Source organism: Petaurus breviceps, unplaced genomic scaffold (assembly GCF_028583685.1).
Source record: "Petaurus breviceps papuanus isolate PSGF00001 unplaced genomic scaffold, PetGlider_PUasm1.0 90654, whole genome shotgun sequence".
Taxonomy (NCBI): Eukaryota; Metazoa; Chordata; class Mammalia; order Diprotodontia; family Petauridae; genus Petaurus; species Petaurus breviceps.
This window is the reverse complement of record NW_027187301.1, coordinates 2,111,945-2,126,637: the sequence shown is the minus strand read 5'-3', so window position 1 is coordinate 2,126,637 and position 14,693 is coordinate 2,111,945. Positions and strand designations below refer to the sequence as shown.

At 47.4% G+C, this 14,693-nt stretch overlaps 1 protein-coding gene across 1 annotated transcript in view; it reads left to right on the top strand.

Annotated features, from left to right (window-relative positions):
* The first annotated feature begins 497 nt into the window (after nucleotides 1-497).
* The window catches only part of ADCY5 (adenylate cyclase 5), a 274,316-nt gene continuing 260,120 nt past the window's right edge, over nucleotides 498-14,693 (top strand). The window contains exon 1 of the mRNA XM_069064945.1: nucleotides 498-3,314. Coding sequence (XP_068921046.1) covers nucleotides 2,160-3,314 — 1,155 coding nt within the window. The 5' untranslated portion in view covers nucleotides 498-2,159. The remainder of the gene's footprint in view (nucleotides 3,315-14,693) is intronic.

The window sequence follows — 14,693 nt, the reverse complement described above, 5'->3', positions numbered from 1 at the left end:
CTATCTCTGGTCCCAGCTGCCCTGAGTGCGAGCTGGCTTGGGCTTGGGGCTGTCTGCTATTTGCCTACGTTCTCCGATCCTCCCCCTTGCAGGATGCAACCAGTCAGCAGCAAAAGTGTTCCTCTGTCTTCCTGTCTTCATCCCTCTTCATCTCTCTTTCCTCTTTTTGCGTCCACCTCTCGCAGCGTCTAGCCTCTCCCGCTCCTTTGGCCCCTTCCAGAGCGTAAAGACTCTCCCCTCCCAGATCCTTCCCGCTGTCGCAACCCGGGCTCCCCGCCTCCGTGCGCCCCTCCATTGGTACAGACGCCCGGCCTGGAATCGCCCAATAAGAGCACCGGACTTTAGTGTGACAGCTCAGGAAACGGCCAATCACGCCGAGCCAGGGGGCGGGGGCAGATTGCTGAGGTTGAAGTTGGGTTGAATGCGAGGAGGGGGTGATGGGGGGGATACAAAAGAGAGAGGGGGAGGGAATAGGCGGGTGGGGGCGCAGAGATCAGTAAAGGGGACACGCAGTACCGAGTTCCGGGCAGAGGTGGGGGCGAGTGGCCACTGCACAGGGTGGTCTGGGGTAGGAGTGGGAGCGGCCACAATTTTAGGTGAGGAAGGGGACCGAAAGCTCTCCCTGGCCGCCAGTCCGCCCCCTCCAAGAACAGCGACTGCGCCTCTGCCCGGCTCTTTCCTCTGCGCCCCCGGCAGAGGATGCCGGCGGCGAGTCGAGCGGAACGGGGCGCCCAGCCTGGTGGCCCGGGGCGCAGTGGGCCGGGGGTGTGCTATGCGCTGCTGTAACCTGCGGCTGGAGCAGCGCGGGGGGGCGGGGGGAGGCAGCGGTAGGAGGGGATGCAGAGGAAGCTCCGGCGGCGGCGAGCCGGGGCGAGAGGAGGAGGAGAAACAGCGGCGGCGGCGGTGGCTGGAAGGGTCGGAGTAGCAGGGCCGGAGGCGTGAATGGCGCTCTCCAAACATCCCCTAGCCCACAGCCCCTTTTCCCCTCGGAAATCGACCAGGGGCGCAGCGTCTCTGCAGCGACCGGCCCTTCTCCTGGCGGGATGCTTTTGAATTTAGATCTTCTATTTCTTCATTCTGTGCTCCCCAAGAAGCCCGCTCAGAGCCGGGAATAACGTTGCTGGTGGTGATCCGGATACCCTCCTTCCTGTTAGTCCTTCTCCGCCTCTCATCCAGGCCGGCGGCTATGAACTAGAAGCAGGCGGATTGAAGGATACCGAACCCGGAGCTAACCCTTCCTTCTGCTCAGCAGGCAGATTTGAAGGAGGTTCATTATTATTTTTTTTTTTGGAAGGGGGGGCGGCTGGGAGAAAAGTGGGGAAGGGGCACCCAGCAGGGGCCGGGTCTTCTCCCTTACCCACTCTCTACGGACACTGGGGCCGCTGTCTGAAGCCGGAGCCACGCTCTCGCACTTGACGCGTGAGGTAGGGGATGCGGTGGCGGGGCCCCCTGCTATTCAGGACCCTCCCCCCAGGTCCCCGGAATCGTTGCTCCGCCCGCCGCCCCCTCCCCCGTCTTCTCCACCCTCCATCCCACCTCCCCACCCCTCTTAAGAAAATAATGCTGGCTGCCTTCCGTACCTCCCAGTCGTTCCCTGTTCGCTTTGAGAGAAGGGCTCCGGCTCAGTATCCCTACCCGGACTCCTAACGAGCCGCGTTGGTTGCTTAGTCTTGCGCCAGGCTTGGTTGAGCCTGGGTTCAGTGTGGGATCTTGGAGCTTTCTGTCTAGGCACCGCTGGCACAGGAGAGGCGTCGCCTGCTGAGGACGCTTCTCCATTCGTCCCCACTCCTAATTCCAGCCCCCGCTGAAAACGGCCAAGCTGTCCCGAGGTCCCGCGACAGCCTGAGCAGTCCTCTGGGCACTGGTGTGACTTCGATTTCGGACACAGGACAGTCTTCACCCCAACGAAAGCGGGTTTCCCTCTACTTCTTGCCTTCTCGGCTTCTCTTGCCTTCCCCGGAGACCCTGATCGCTCTCTCTCCAGGAGCCACCCCACATCGCTCAGGACGGGGGTGCCACGATGCCCCGCGGCTCAGGGACCTGGGCCGCCCCCGACGTGTGACCCAAGCTTGGTCCCCTTGCTTGGCCGCCCACCCTCCCCTTGGCGCCCCCCAGCCTTCCCCCCAGGGGAGGAGGAAGAAGCGGACGGCGAGGGGGGCATGTCCCGCTCCAAAAGCGTAAGCCCGCCGGGCTACGCGGCCCAGACGGCGGCTGCCCCCAGGGGAGGCGGGGAGCACCGCTCAGCTTGGGGAGAAGCAGAGTCTCGAGCCAATGGGTACCCCTGCCCTCCCGGGGGGCTGACCCGTGGCTCTTCTAAGAAGACCGGGGTGGCCGTGACCCCCCAGCAGCACCGCCTGGTGAACCGCTGGCGCAGTGACGAAGACTACGAACCCCCGCTGGGCAGCCAGGACCCCCTCGGGGGCGGTTTCGGCTTCAGCTTTCGCTCCAAGTCAGCCTGGCAGGAGCAAGGAGAAGACTGCTGTCGGGGCAGCCGTCGCCACCGGCGTGGGGCGGCTGGAGGGGGCAGCACCCGGGCCCCCCCAGCGAGCGGAGGAGGCGCTGGTGGCAGCGGCGGCGGGTCAGCCCCGTCCAGGCCGGGGGAACGGAGCACCGCGACCGTACAGGGGGGCGGGGCGGAGGTACGCCCTCGTTCCGTGGAGCTGGGTCTGGATGAGCGGCGAAATAAGGGCAAAGCTGTGGAGGATCTGGAGTCCGGAGCCCGAGCGGGCGGAGAGGAGGAGGCTGAGGACGCCGGCAGCTCGACGGGCTCCGGGTCCGGAGCCGTGCTCTCTCTGGGCGCCTGCTGCCTGGCGCTCCTGCAGATCTTTCGCTCCAAGAAGTTCCCGTCGGACAAGCTCGAGAGGCTTTACCAGCGCTATTTCTTCCGCTTGAACCAGAGCAGCCTCACCATGCTGATGGCAGTGCTGGTACTCGTGTGCCTAGTCATGCTGGCCTTCCACGCTGCCCGCGGTCACTATCAGCCTCCTTACTTGGCCGTGCTCTCCGCCGCCGTGGCCGTGGTGCTTCTCTTGGCCGTGCTCTGCAACAGGGCCAGCTTCCACCAGGACCACATGGGACTGGCCTGTTACGCCCTCATTGCTGTGGTGCTGGCCGTCGAGGTGGTGGCCCTGCTGCTGCCTCAGCCCCGCAGTGCCTCGGAGGGCATTTGGTGGACTGTGTTCTTCATCTACACCATTTACACGCTGCTGCCTGTCCGCATGAGGGCTGCGGTGCTTAGCGGCGTGCTGCTCTCCGCCATACACCTTGCCATCTCTTTGCAGGCCAACTCTGAGGACCAGTTCTTACTGAAACAGGTAAGGGGAAGGCGATGACTGGCGTTAGATTGATGTGAAATTACCGCCTCAGTGGGTCACAAAAAAAATCCCTTTCACTTCCCTCTCCCCCCCTCCCATAATTTAACTTTTTCAGAGGAGTGTGCACGGGAGTACAAAATCCTATAAAGAAGTCTTTTTATCTTCCATCCTCCCAATGTATAAATGCCTTTCTTATGAATGGGGTTCCTGGACCCCCCAGCAACTGCGCTTCAAAGACAACCTTTCCATTTCCCAAATTTGCAGAAATTCCTCTCTTTTCCCAAAGATACTCATCCTACCCCCCGAAAAATAGGGGAAGGGTGACTTTGGACTATGTTGGGAGCAAAGCTCGAGGTGGGGTGGGTTGATGGCTGATATCTTGGAGAGAATCTCAAGAATGGGAGTGTGGAGAGTCGAGCCTTCACTTGAGCTCTCTGTGGTGTTGTGAAGCTGATGTAGATAGCTATATGTAATTTACAGAAAGAACTTAAACAAAAACCCGTTGCATTTTATTGAGTTGGATAGTTATTGCCCTAGAATAGGCCTGGGGAGATGGGTTGATGTCCCTCTTGGCTTTCTGTGCCTTCTGTTCCTAACTTCCTGCTTCTCAGTTATTTCAGAACTACTTCACCTGTAACCTCGGGGTTAGAGCTAGAGGAAGATTTTGATCTATAGCCTGACAGGAGAATTGTAGTGTTGAATGAGATAGGTCCAGTGTCCTATTTTCCAAAGTCACCAAAGGATGTTCAGATTGCCTTTATGATCTCGGCCTCAAAGGATTAGACTTGTCAAGAGGTACACAGAGCATTCCTTTCTTCCGTTAGTAATCCTGTTGTAAGTCTATCATCCATGAATTTATTTACACTCTTACTGAACCTGTATAACCTCTTGGCCAAAATGTGGGGGCCACTCTCCAGAAAGTGGAAAGCCCGAGTGACTGTGTACCCCATTCTGTATCTTCCTGTCCGATGTCCCCTGCTGTCTCATTTACCTAACTTACTTACCTCTCTAGCTTTTTCAGTCATTCTTTGGGTTCCTTGCCCTATACCTTCAAACAAAACATGGTCCTCATCTTAAAAACATCCTTTTCAGCTGCCTCTTCTAGTTACTACCCAGATTCTCTCCTTCCTTTTCTCCAAGTTATACTTTTCATGTGCTGCTTCCATGTCCTCTGCTCTCATTTCCTTCTGTAAAATTCAATTTGATATGAATATTTATTAAACACCTATTTACTTACTTGCTGGACACAGTTCGAAGTGCTGGAGATGCAAGGACAAAAGAGTTTCTGCCTTTAGGGAATGTGTATTCTTTGGGGGGGAGGGAGGGAAGGAGTAATGGGCTAAGAGAAATAAATGCAAACTGTTACAAAAGAAATGCAAAGTACTTTATGCTCCCCTTTCTTTTGAAACTCCTTTGTTCAATGTAACCAGTAACCTCCCTCTCGTGTTAGTCTGTGGCTTTTACTTAATATTTGTCTTCCTAGATCTCTTTGTAGTATTTGACAATGTTGCTTACCTAGTCTAAGAGATTTCTTTTGGCTTCAATGACACTCTACTCCCTTGGTTTTTCTCCTTTCCAGTGGAAACATCTCTGATCAACGAGTCAGGAAACTTGGGTTTTTAAGCTCATTTCTGACGCCAACTAGCTGTGTGACCTTTGGCAAGTCACTTAACTGATCTGGGGACTCAGGGGACTGAGAAGCTTGATAAAGGTCCTTTGTAACTTCTGTGGTCTGTCTTACCTTTAGGAGCTCCATATACCTTAGTCCACATGGATCCCTCCCTTCTTTGAGCTCTTCTTGCACTTAAAATCAGTGCCACACAGTTGAAGCACTTAATTCTTCTCCAATATTTTCTCCCATACTAGATCATAAGCTCCTTGAAGGCAGGTACCATGTCTTGTATATCTTTTATTGTACCAGGTCAGTACAAGGCCTGGTACATAGCAGGTGCTCAGAAATCCTTGTTGAATTGTTTGATTTTTGTCTTTGGGATCAGTAAGTGGAGTAAGATGAACTTTGGGTGGTTTTAGTTGAAGTTACATGGAAATATTTCTAGCCTAATGCCTGGGAAAAGAATGTTAAATGGTCAACTGTTGCTTAGGATGAATAAGGCTACCAAGTGATTTCTGCCCCCGCCCCCACCTCATAATTATTACTGTCACTTTTTATGACCAGCTCTTCTAACCTTAGGGCTCTACTTTGTTAAAATGCAGTGGGTGTTGATGCCACTTGTAAGATCATTTGAGTGCTTTAGGTGGTCATGAGCCTTCAGAGAAGGGAAATGATGTTGAGAAGTCTGGGTGGGTACAGCTCAAATAGGAGATTAGCTGGGATTTTCCAGTGACATTCAACTTGATGTGGGTCTCTGATCCTAGCCATGAAATTCATGCCTCTGGGGAATGACCAGGAAGCCATCTGTCAGGGCTTGAAGTGCCACAACCTTATCTTACCTCTCAGATGCCAGGATGGCAGCTGAGAGGTTTCTGTGCCCTCCTCCATATCCCCATCCCTACTTCTCCCTTCTTCCTTCCCTTCCCTCTGCTATCTCCAAACACCTCCCCCCCCCCCCCCACCAGAAGCATCCCTTTTGGCCTGCCATGTTCTACAGGCCTCTAGAGCTTTCAGGTTTCTGTGGATTTGCATGCCATTTTTGATAATCCATTCAGTTGGAGGGTAGCTATACTGTGGGTAGTCTAGAACAGCAAGTAATCCAAAAATCCTTCCCATTTTGCTTCTGAAAGAATTGTACAGTTTTAAAATTGGCATCAGATTTATCTTTCTGATTACATCAGGGTCAGTGTGATCTAGAAATTATTTTGCATTTCTTGAACATGCACTGACTGATAGTAGTGGCAAAGGGTGACCGTTCTGGATGTTATGTTTGCCACAGGTTGTGGCTGGCTGTGAGTAAGTAAGTGCTGACTTCCATTAGAAGCTAGACTGTCCATCTTATCGAAAAACTAGTCACAAAGGAAATAGGGCTGGTGGCAGGTGATTCCTAACATTTTATCTCTTGGATGGTGCCCTGCACATAGTAGGCCCTCCATAAAAATTGACCGTTTGATTGAATGGATGAATGAATTGAGAATGGAGTTGATATTTTTCTATACTGTATATTTCCTTCTTCTCACCTGCTATTCAATATAAGTGAAGTCTTTCTGCTTCCTATGGCCCATTTTTTACAATGATTATCTCTCTACCTGCCAGTTTAATCTCTGTCCCCTATCTCCAACCCCTTTAAAAAAAACATTTGAGGTTATTATCCTTTGCTCTACTTGGAGGGACAGATTTGATTTCTTAATCACTGTCTTATGCTGGTGTTTATTCCGGGGAGGACTTCCTAAGTGGTAGGAGAGGGAGGATACAGAGCTGGTCAATCCCACTTTCCAGGTGTGGGGGGTTGATATTTGCATTTGTCTTTCCCTGGACTCTTTTTATTTCCTTCCTCTTCCTTTTGGTATCTGTCACTCCCCCCCCCCCCCCCCCTCTTTGTAGATTCTTTCTCTTCCTCTGTTTTAATTCTTGTTCACTTCTCTTTCTTGATTTCTCCACACACCCTTTTTCATCTCTTGCTTCTGTCTTCCTGTTGTCCACCTGCTATTTTGTCTCTCTCACTTTCTCACTTTATGCTTTTCTCTTATTCCCCCATTTCTGCCTCATAGTCTCCCCTTGTGCATATGAGTGTTTTTCTCTGCTACTGTCTCCTCTCTGGGTACAGTAGGAACATCGTAAGGGTTTTTTTTTTCCTTCTTTGCCTGTCAGAAGTCCCTCTGCTACACCCATACCATAAATAACACTCAAGCATCTGCCAAACACATTCCTCACTTGTGTTAATAGGCAGCAGTGATGCTGGAGCCTGTTGCCATGGTAACCTCATTTTTGTTTGACTGTATCCCACTCTGCTGCATAAAGCCTTTGCACGCACACAAACAAACACACACGTCTAGTATACATGTTTGTTAAAGATCATTTGGGGGAAAAAAATCTCTTGGCCAGTGTGGGGGTGGTGATAGAGGTTAGAATCTCTGAACACTATTCCTCTACGGATGGGATCTGGGTCTTGCTGTCCAATGACAGACTTGCCAAGTAGCCATCCTTTTCCCAATGGACATAAAAGCTCTTTAGAAATGTAATGTATATTTTAATTACTTGACATAATGAAATTCTTTTTGTCATTCCTGAAAAAGAGACAGAGACCCCAAATGGATCCTGGAGGCTCCCCCATTTCTTCATTCTTCTTTTCCAGAGAGGTGGGATTGGAATGATCTTTTAAAAGACTTTGTTTGACATTTACTCTGGTCTAACCCATTGCCTCCCTCTGCTCTCCCCTTTACCTTACATTCCTTCCAAACCCTCCTAGTGAACTATGTGATTTTCAGAATGGTTTCTTCCTTTCTATTGATTTGAACTCCCATCTCCCAATAATTGTTTCTGAGACCGGAGAAGGGCACAGGGCCTGTGTGGGTGACTTTTCTGTGTTCTGTGGGCCTGTGATTCTGTTTGTAGAAGAGAATATGGGGATGGATGGGTGGGAATTGCAGACCAGAAATTAGCTGAGATGGGGCCTACAAGTCTGGGGACTGGGGAGAGGTGAAGATCAGCAAGACTGTGTTGACTTTGAAATAGGTTCAGCGTGGCTCTTTCCTTTATTCATTGCTGGTGACCAAAGACCAAAGCTTCTTTCCCTTGCTGGTTCTGACACTTTGATTTCAGTATTGACCTTTGGCTATCATCGGGAGGGTAGGAGAAAGAGACAAGGAGAGGATACTTTCTGGGAGCATGCTGTTCTTTGTAGACCTTGTTGGGGGTAGAGGTAAAGGACCCTGGCAACTTGCTGCCCTCAAGGTGTTCCATCCATTAGAAAGCCCGCCTACCTTCTCGTTGGTGTTAACTAAAGAAAGAAAATGGCAGATCACGACTCCAGTTAAATTGCTTCTCTTCTCCCACGTTTTCATCTGCTTTTGACTGCTTTTTGTCCAGATGCTAAGAGGTAGTTTCAATAAGAAGGATGCAAGGTCTCCCTCTTTGGATTAGTTACCTGCTCCTGGACCCTCCCTTGTAGGAAAGGCAATAAAGGAAGAGGGCCTGGCCTCTTATTGAAGAGCTCATCATCTACCACTTACCCTTGGAGTAGCTCTCTTTCATGTCTGGCTAGAAAGAGGGAGTTAGAATGTGCAGGGAGAAGGCATTGGGAGGTTAGGACTGACATAGGCATAGAAATGAGGAGGGGGCTTCCTGTTTGCTGATTGGCAAGGCTCCTTCTTGTTCAGTTCTGGTGATCTGGAGTAAGTATTGGAGAAATTTGGTCAAAACTTCCATCTGCTAGACCATAGGAATAGTTTATAATTCTGTGAACAAATTTTAATAATCCAACTTAATTAAAGAGCATTGGCAATCAATCAACAGCTATTTTAGAATGCCCTACTATGTGCCAGATACTGGGTATACAGATAAAAAAGTGAGATAGCCCCTGACCTCAAGGATTTTGCATTCTATTTGGTAGGGTGCGGGGGGGGGGGGGGGGTCTGTGGCCAGGGATACAACATATAAATGCTGAGTGGTTTCATCAGGGGGTAGGAGGTTTTAATAATTAGGGTAAAAAGGAAGGGGTCCATGAAGGAGAAGGCACTTAAGCAGAACTAGAAAGGGAGCTGGGGGCTCTTCAAAGGTGAGGGTCAAAAGGCATGGTTTGTATGTTTAGATATAGATATACTCATATATATATATTTATATGTATGTTTGTATGTACATATGTATGTATGCATGTATGTGGGTCTGTAGGTATGTATCTAGCTATCTTCCTTCACCCAAAGCACAAGCCACAGCCATAGTAGCATTATATGTTATTGAATCTTATAATCAGAACTCATACCTACAAATCTGACAATAAGGGTTTTTTAAATTAGGGATAGGAACTGGACATGTAATTTCCTTGACCTAGGGAATTCTGGGGTGAAGAAACTCATTCAGCAGGGGAGGTCAGCTTCTTCTCTGCAGCTTATAGTCTGAGAGAATTGCCTATAGCACCAAGGGGTTTAAGTGACTTGCCCAGGGTCACACAGCTAGTATGTGTAAAAGGTAGCATTTGAACCCAGATTTTCCTGGCTTCAGGACTGGCTTTCTACTCCATGCTGACTCTCTTTTAAATTAAAAAAAAAAAATTAACCAGCTTAAACACTTCAAATCAAGCTTTCTTCTGTAAATGAGCCTTAACAATTAGCTTAATGAGAGGTAAATTGCTTGCCAAAAAGAGAGGTGAAATGCCATATCATTTTGGCAATATTGCCGAGGGAAAAGGCAATACTTAGTGTTATGCTATATTTTTTCTGAAAGGCATATATAGATATATTTTTATATTTACTTGTATTTTGTATTTATTTGTCTTCTATATTTTATTTGTAAATAAGAATGGTTCTGCCACTTTGTTGTACCAACCTCCCTACTGTGTGACTCGGGCCTCCTTGACCGAATGCAGGGTATCTTAGTCACTTCATTGTGTAGGTAGCCTACTGAAGTGTGAATAGACACTATTCATTCCCTAAACCAAATACCATCCCCAGGAATGTTCTTTGAGTAGGGCTGCATTAAGTTATTCATTGGCATGTACTCTTCTCCCACTTACCAATTTGAAGAGGCAAAATGCTGAGAGGGGACAGCCAATAGTTACAGAATTAAAATCCCAAATGATCTTGGGCAGTGAAACCCTTGGCCAAGTCCAACAAATGGAAATACTATAGGGACAAAAGCTAAACCCTGAATTTGGGTTTTTAAAAATTAAACACATAAATATCGGATAGTAAGATATGACTTTTCTTATGAAAAAAATAAGACTTAAAAGTGATGTTTGACCCACAAGTTTGATATGAATCAGTAGTATGTTGTGGCTCCTATAAAGCTCACACATCAATTATAGACTCGAGATCATAGGTGGCATGGTGGATAGAGTGCAGGATTCAGATCCCATATCTCACATTGATTATTTGAATGCCCATGGGCAAATCACCTATCCTCTGAACCTCATTTCCTCATTTGTAAAATGGGGATAATAATATAGTTCCCACGAGTCCAATTGTCATCTCCATGTCGATGACTACCAGACCTATAGATCTATATATTTTGATATATCTAAATATTTCCCTTTCTGGCTCTGTTTCTGACTTTCTCTGAACTTCAAAACCATGTTCCCATACTGAGTACCTTCATTTTTATCCTTTTGCAGCTTTTTCCTCCCTTCCTTCTTACTTTCCTTCTTTTCTCTCTTCTCTTCTCCCCTTCTTTCGCCCTTCCTTCCTTCCTTCCTTCCTTCCTTCCTTCCTTCCTTCCTTCCTCTGAGTAGTGGGCTGGTTTATGCCCTGGTAGCACATTAACAAGTCCTCATCTGCTGGCAGGAGAAAGTACTTGGTTAGGCACCAACTCCTTCTCTTACATAACTAACCCTAGATTCTCTCCTAATTTCCAGTCCTCTATCACTAACTGTCTTTTGAATGCTTTGAAATGGAGTCCTGTAGTCATCTCAAACTAAACGTGTCCAAAGCAGTACTCATTGATTTCTTTCCCCCCCCAAACACATCCTCTTTCTGATTTTTCCTAGGTCTATCAAACCCATCACTTCATTTCCAGTCACCGGAATAATAATATCATTATTTAATAATATATAATAATAAATTATTAAAAATATAATATATAAATCATATAATAATAATAATAAATAAATTTGTAACTCTTAAGTTATCCTCAACTCCTCACTGTCACTCACTCACTCCACTTATCTAACCACTGGCGAATCTTATCATTTCTAGCTCTACATCTGTCATGTCAGTTACTGTCTTTCCACGTACGTACCCACCACTTGTGTTCAGGGTGAGGCCCTGGACTATTGGAATATCTTCCTAGCTGGTTTCCCTTCCTCCAGTCTGACCTTCTCAAATCCATCTTCCACCCAGCTACAAGAGTAATATTTCTGAAGCACAGGCCTAACCACAATGCTCCTCTCTGTTCAATAAATTTCAATGATTCCCTTTTACTTCTAGGATAACATTCTTCTGTCTTTTAAAATCCTTCACTGCCTTGTTAGGACTTGACTTTCCAGGCTGCTGTGGCTCTGCCAGAATGGCCTTTTTGCTTTTGCTCACACACAGCGTTCCTCGCTCCTTCTCTCTGTCTCTGCACCCGCTGACCCTGCCCGTGCCTGGCATCCACACTTTGCTCACCTTTGCCCTTTCCAATCTCTGGTTTCATCCAAATGCTCCCTCCTCCATGAAGCCTTCTCTGATTCATCGTACTGCTAACAACTTCCCTTGTGATTATTTGGTGCATATTTTGTGTTTGTATAAATATGCATATTGTACTTCTCCAGATTAACTGTAATCTCCTCGAGAGCAGTTGCTGTGTCACTTCTGTCCTTGAATCCCTAGGGTCTAGCACAATAATTAAAACCTGAAGAGAATAAGCATTTATTAAGCATCTCCTATATGCCAGATGCTGTACAGCTCTATTAAGCACCTACTATGTGCCAGGCACTGTATTAAACACATTTATTAAGCACTTACTATGTGCCAAGCATGACACTAAACATTTAAGTACCTACTATGTCAGATATAGGTAGCTAGATGGTGAAGTGATAGAGCACTGAGCAAGTCACTTAACCTTGTTAACCTCAGTTTCTTCATCTGTCAAATGAGCTGGAGAAGGAAATGACAGCCCCCTCTAGTATCTTTGTGAAGAAAACTCCCAATGGGGTTACGGAGAGCTAGACATGACTGAAAATGGCTGAACAGCAAGAGAGCAGTAATACATAGTCATAGTGAGTTCACTCGGGAGAATTTTGGTTTCATTGGTGGTGGGATTTCTCTGTAAGAAAATCCCCTCTATTTCTCACTATTCTGCAGCTCATAGTCTTAGAGAGTTGTCTGAATCATAAAAGGTTATGTAACTTGCCTAGGCTCACATGGCCAGAATATGTCAGAAGTGGGGGTTAAACCAGGCTTCTATGAATTTATTCTTTACTTTGACAAGTGCATTAGCATTATAAAACAGAGCTACAATGTATAGAACATCTCAGGTGGTAAAATATTGTTTCAGTGAGGTACCCCTCCCATTTGGGGATGATTTTCCCTCTCTGACAGAATTCCACAATGCTTCTGGCTAGTGACCCTGTCAATTACCCATCTACTGATAATCCTTTGGAATAGCCCCTCTCACCCCCAGCCCCTTGCCTTGCCTCAGCCCAAGAGAGATTTTGCTCCTAAAATGACCATCATGCCAAGAGGTAGATTCAATTCTCCACATACCTGGACAGCTTTGGATCGGTGGAAGGGATGGGGCCTTCCGCTTCTTAAGAGATAAGAGTCATAACTGTCCTTCAGAGAGCAGGTATGGAATGAATGTTACTGAATGAGAGTAATGAAAGGTAAGAGAGATCACCATAGTGAGGTCGGAGAAGAGAGTGAGTCTGGCAGCATTTAAGTGATGCTCACAGCAACACACCTCCCTGGGGCTGGACATGTGCAGAGAAGGTCTACTAGCAAACACCCAGAGGTATTTCTAGGCCATTGTGGAAGGACAGAGGCCTGGAGTTTGGAGATTCTGCCTCCACTCCTGGTATGGCTGCTAACTGGCTGTGATTGATCTTGACTAGACACTTCACTTTATATCTCTAGACCCATTGCCCTCATCTGTCAAGTGAGGGGGTTGGACTCCCTGGTCCCTAAGGCCCTAAAGGGGCTCTGAGGATTGGATGGCCCTAGTGAGCATTTTTATGACACATTAAGACATCAGGGTAAGTGAGTAGGGAGAAAGTAATGCTTGCTTTCCACTTTCAGCAGCTACTGACTGTCCCCTGCTGCTCTTTCTCCCCCTTTCCCTTCCATCCTGGCAATATCTATCTTTTTCCTTCCAGGGGATGGTGAAGGTTGGGGGTGGGGTGAAGACAGGGTCCTAAAAGTACTGAAGATCAGGGGTCTGTCTCTTAGGTGGTAGAGCTGGTTCAGGGGACGGGGGGTGGGTGGGGGGAGGGGAGGAAGCGGGACACAAAACAAACTGTAGGGTGAGACCAGGACTGAGAAAATGAGGCAGGAGGGAAGGAAAGGAGAGGATCTGGGAGCAGGGCATCCTTTGGAGAGTGGGGCAGGGATGTTGTCTCAGAACAATGGGATATAGTCAGAAGAAAAAAAAGGAAGGGAAAAAGAAAAACAAACAAATGTAGACAGTGGTGGCTTTATTCTTTAAGGCCCATCTCATGTGTCAAAGAGTGAAATTATAATGATCCCACTCCCTCTCCCCAGTCCCTGAGATTTAACAAGCCTCAGCTAGAGAGGAGGGGCTGAGGAGTTATTGCTTCTGACCTTGAGACTTCCACCTCTCACTTTAATGGATTCCTTTTCCCCTAACCTTGGTAATACTTTCTAAAACCTAATTTTAAAAATATTTTATTTTTTACTTCCTAAGTATTGATTTTCTTTCTTTCTCTCACCACTCCCCTCAGAAGTGGGAGAATGAATTATCTCACACTCTACCAATATGGAACTCAAGTTCTGTTTCCGCCATGAAACATTCTAATACCCCTCCTCCAACTTCTCAAAACTCATATACCACTATGTTTTGCCTCACTTCCACGTGATTAATTATAGTATGTATTATAGCTGTCCATTTCTGTATTCACCTTTTACTAAACTGTAAGTTGACTGAGGGCAAGATTTCCCCTAAACGTTGTATTTTCCCCAGCACAAAGCTCCTCACCAGTTCTTCTTAATAAATGTTCATTGAATAGAATGAATCCTAAACACCTTCTCTCTCAAGGTCAAGTTCCTGGGAAGGGGATAGGTCTTGTGGGACTCTTGGGTCAAAGTTGATAATTCAGGGCAATCTGATTTTTACCTCCAGACTGTGCTGAAGGTCGTCTGACCAGGCCTCCTGGAAATGAAGTGAAGGAAGCTACCTTGGGAACACGTTTTGTTGTATTATGACCCTAAAACTCAGACACTGCTTCCTGTGACTTTCTGCTATAATTTAAGCCAGCTCCCTCTGGGAAATAGAGATCAGCTGCGTGACACTGCCCATAACATATCTCTTTATAGATATGAATCATCCTTTCAACATTCTTTTTAATCCCAGTTTCCGTAGCCCATTCCATTGGACAGTGCTTCAGGGTTGTTTGCCCCTCTTCCCAGCCCCTGACTCTGGCTCTTATCTCCAGGGAATAGAATGGCAGTGGCTGTCCATTGTGGCATTCTGTATCTCCTTGTCCCTTGCACTGGTCTACACCTCTTCTCAAAATGCCTTTAACTCATTGATTCTCAATAGCATTCATTTTTCCCTCCCCCATGTTTCAAGTCACATCTCATATTTGTCTTCCCGTCTCCTACTCTCTCTCCCCTCCA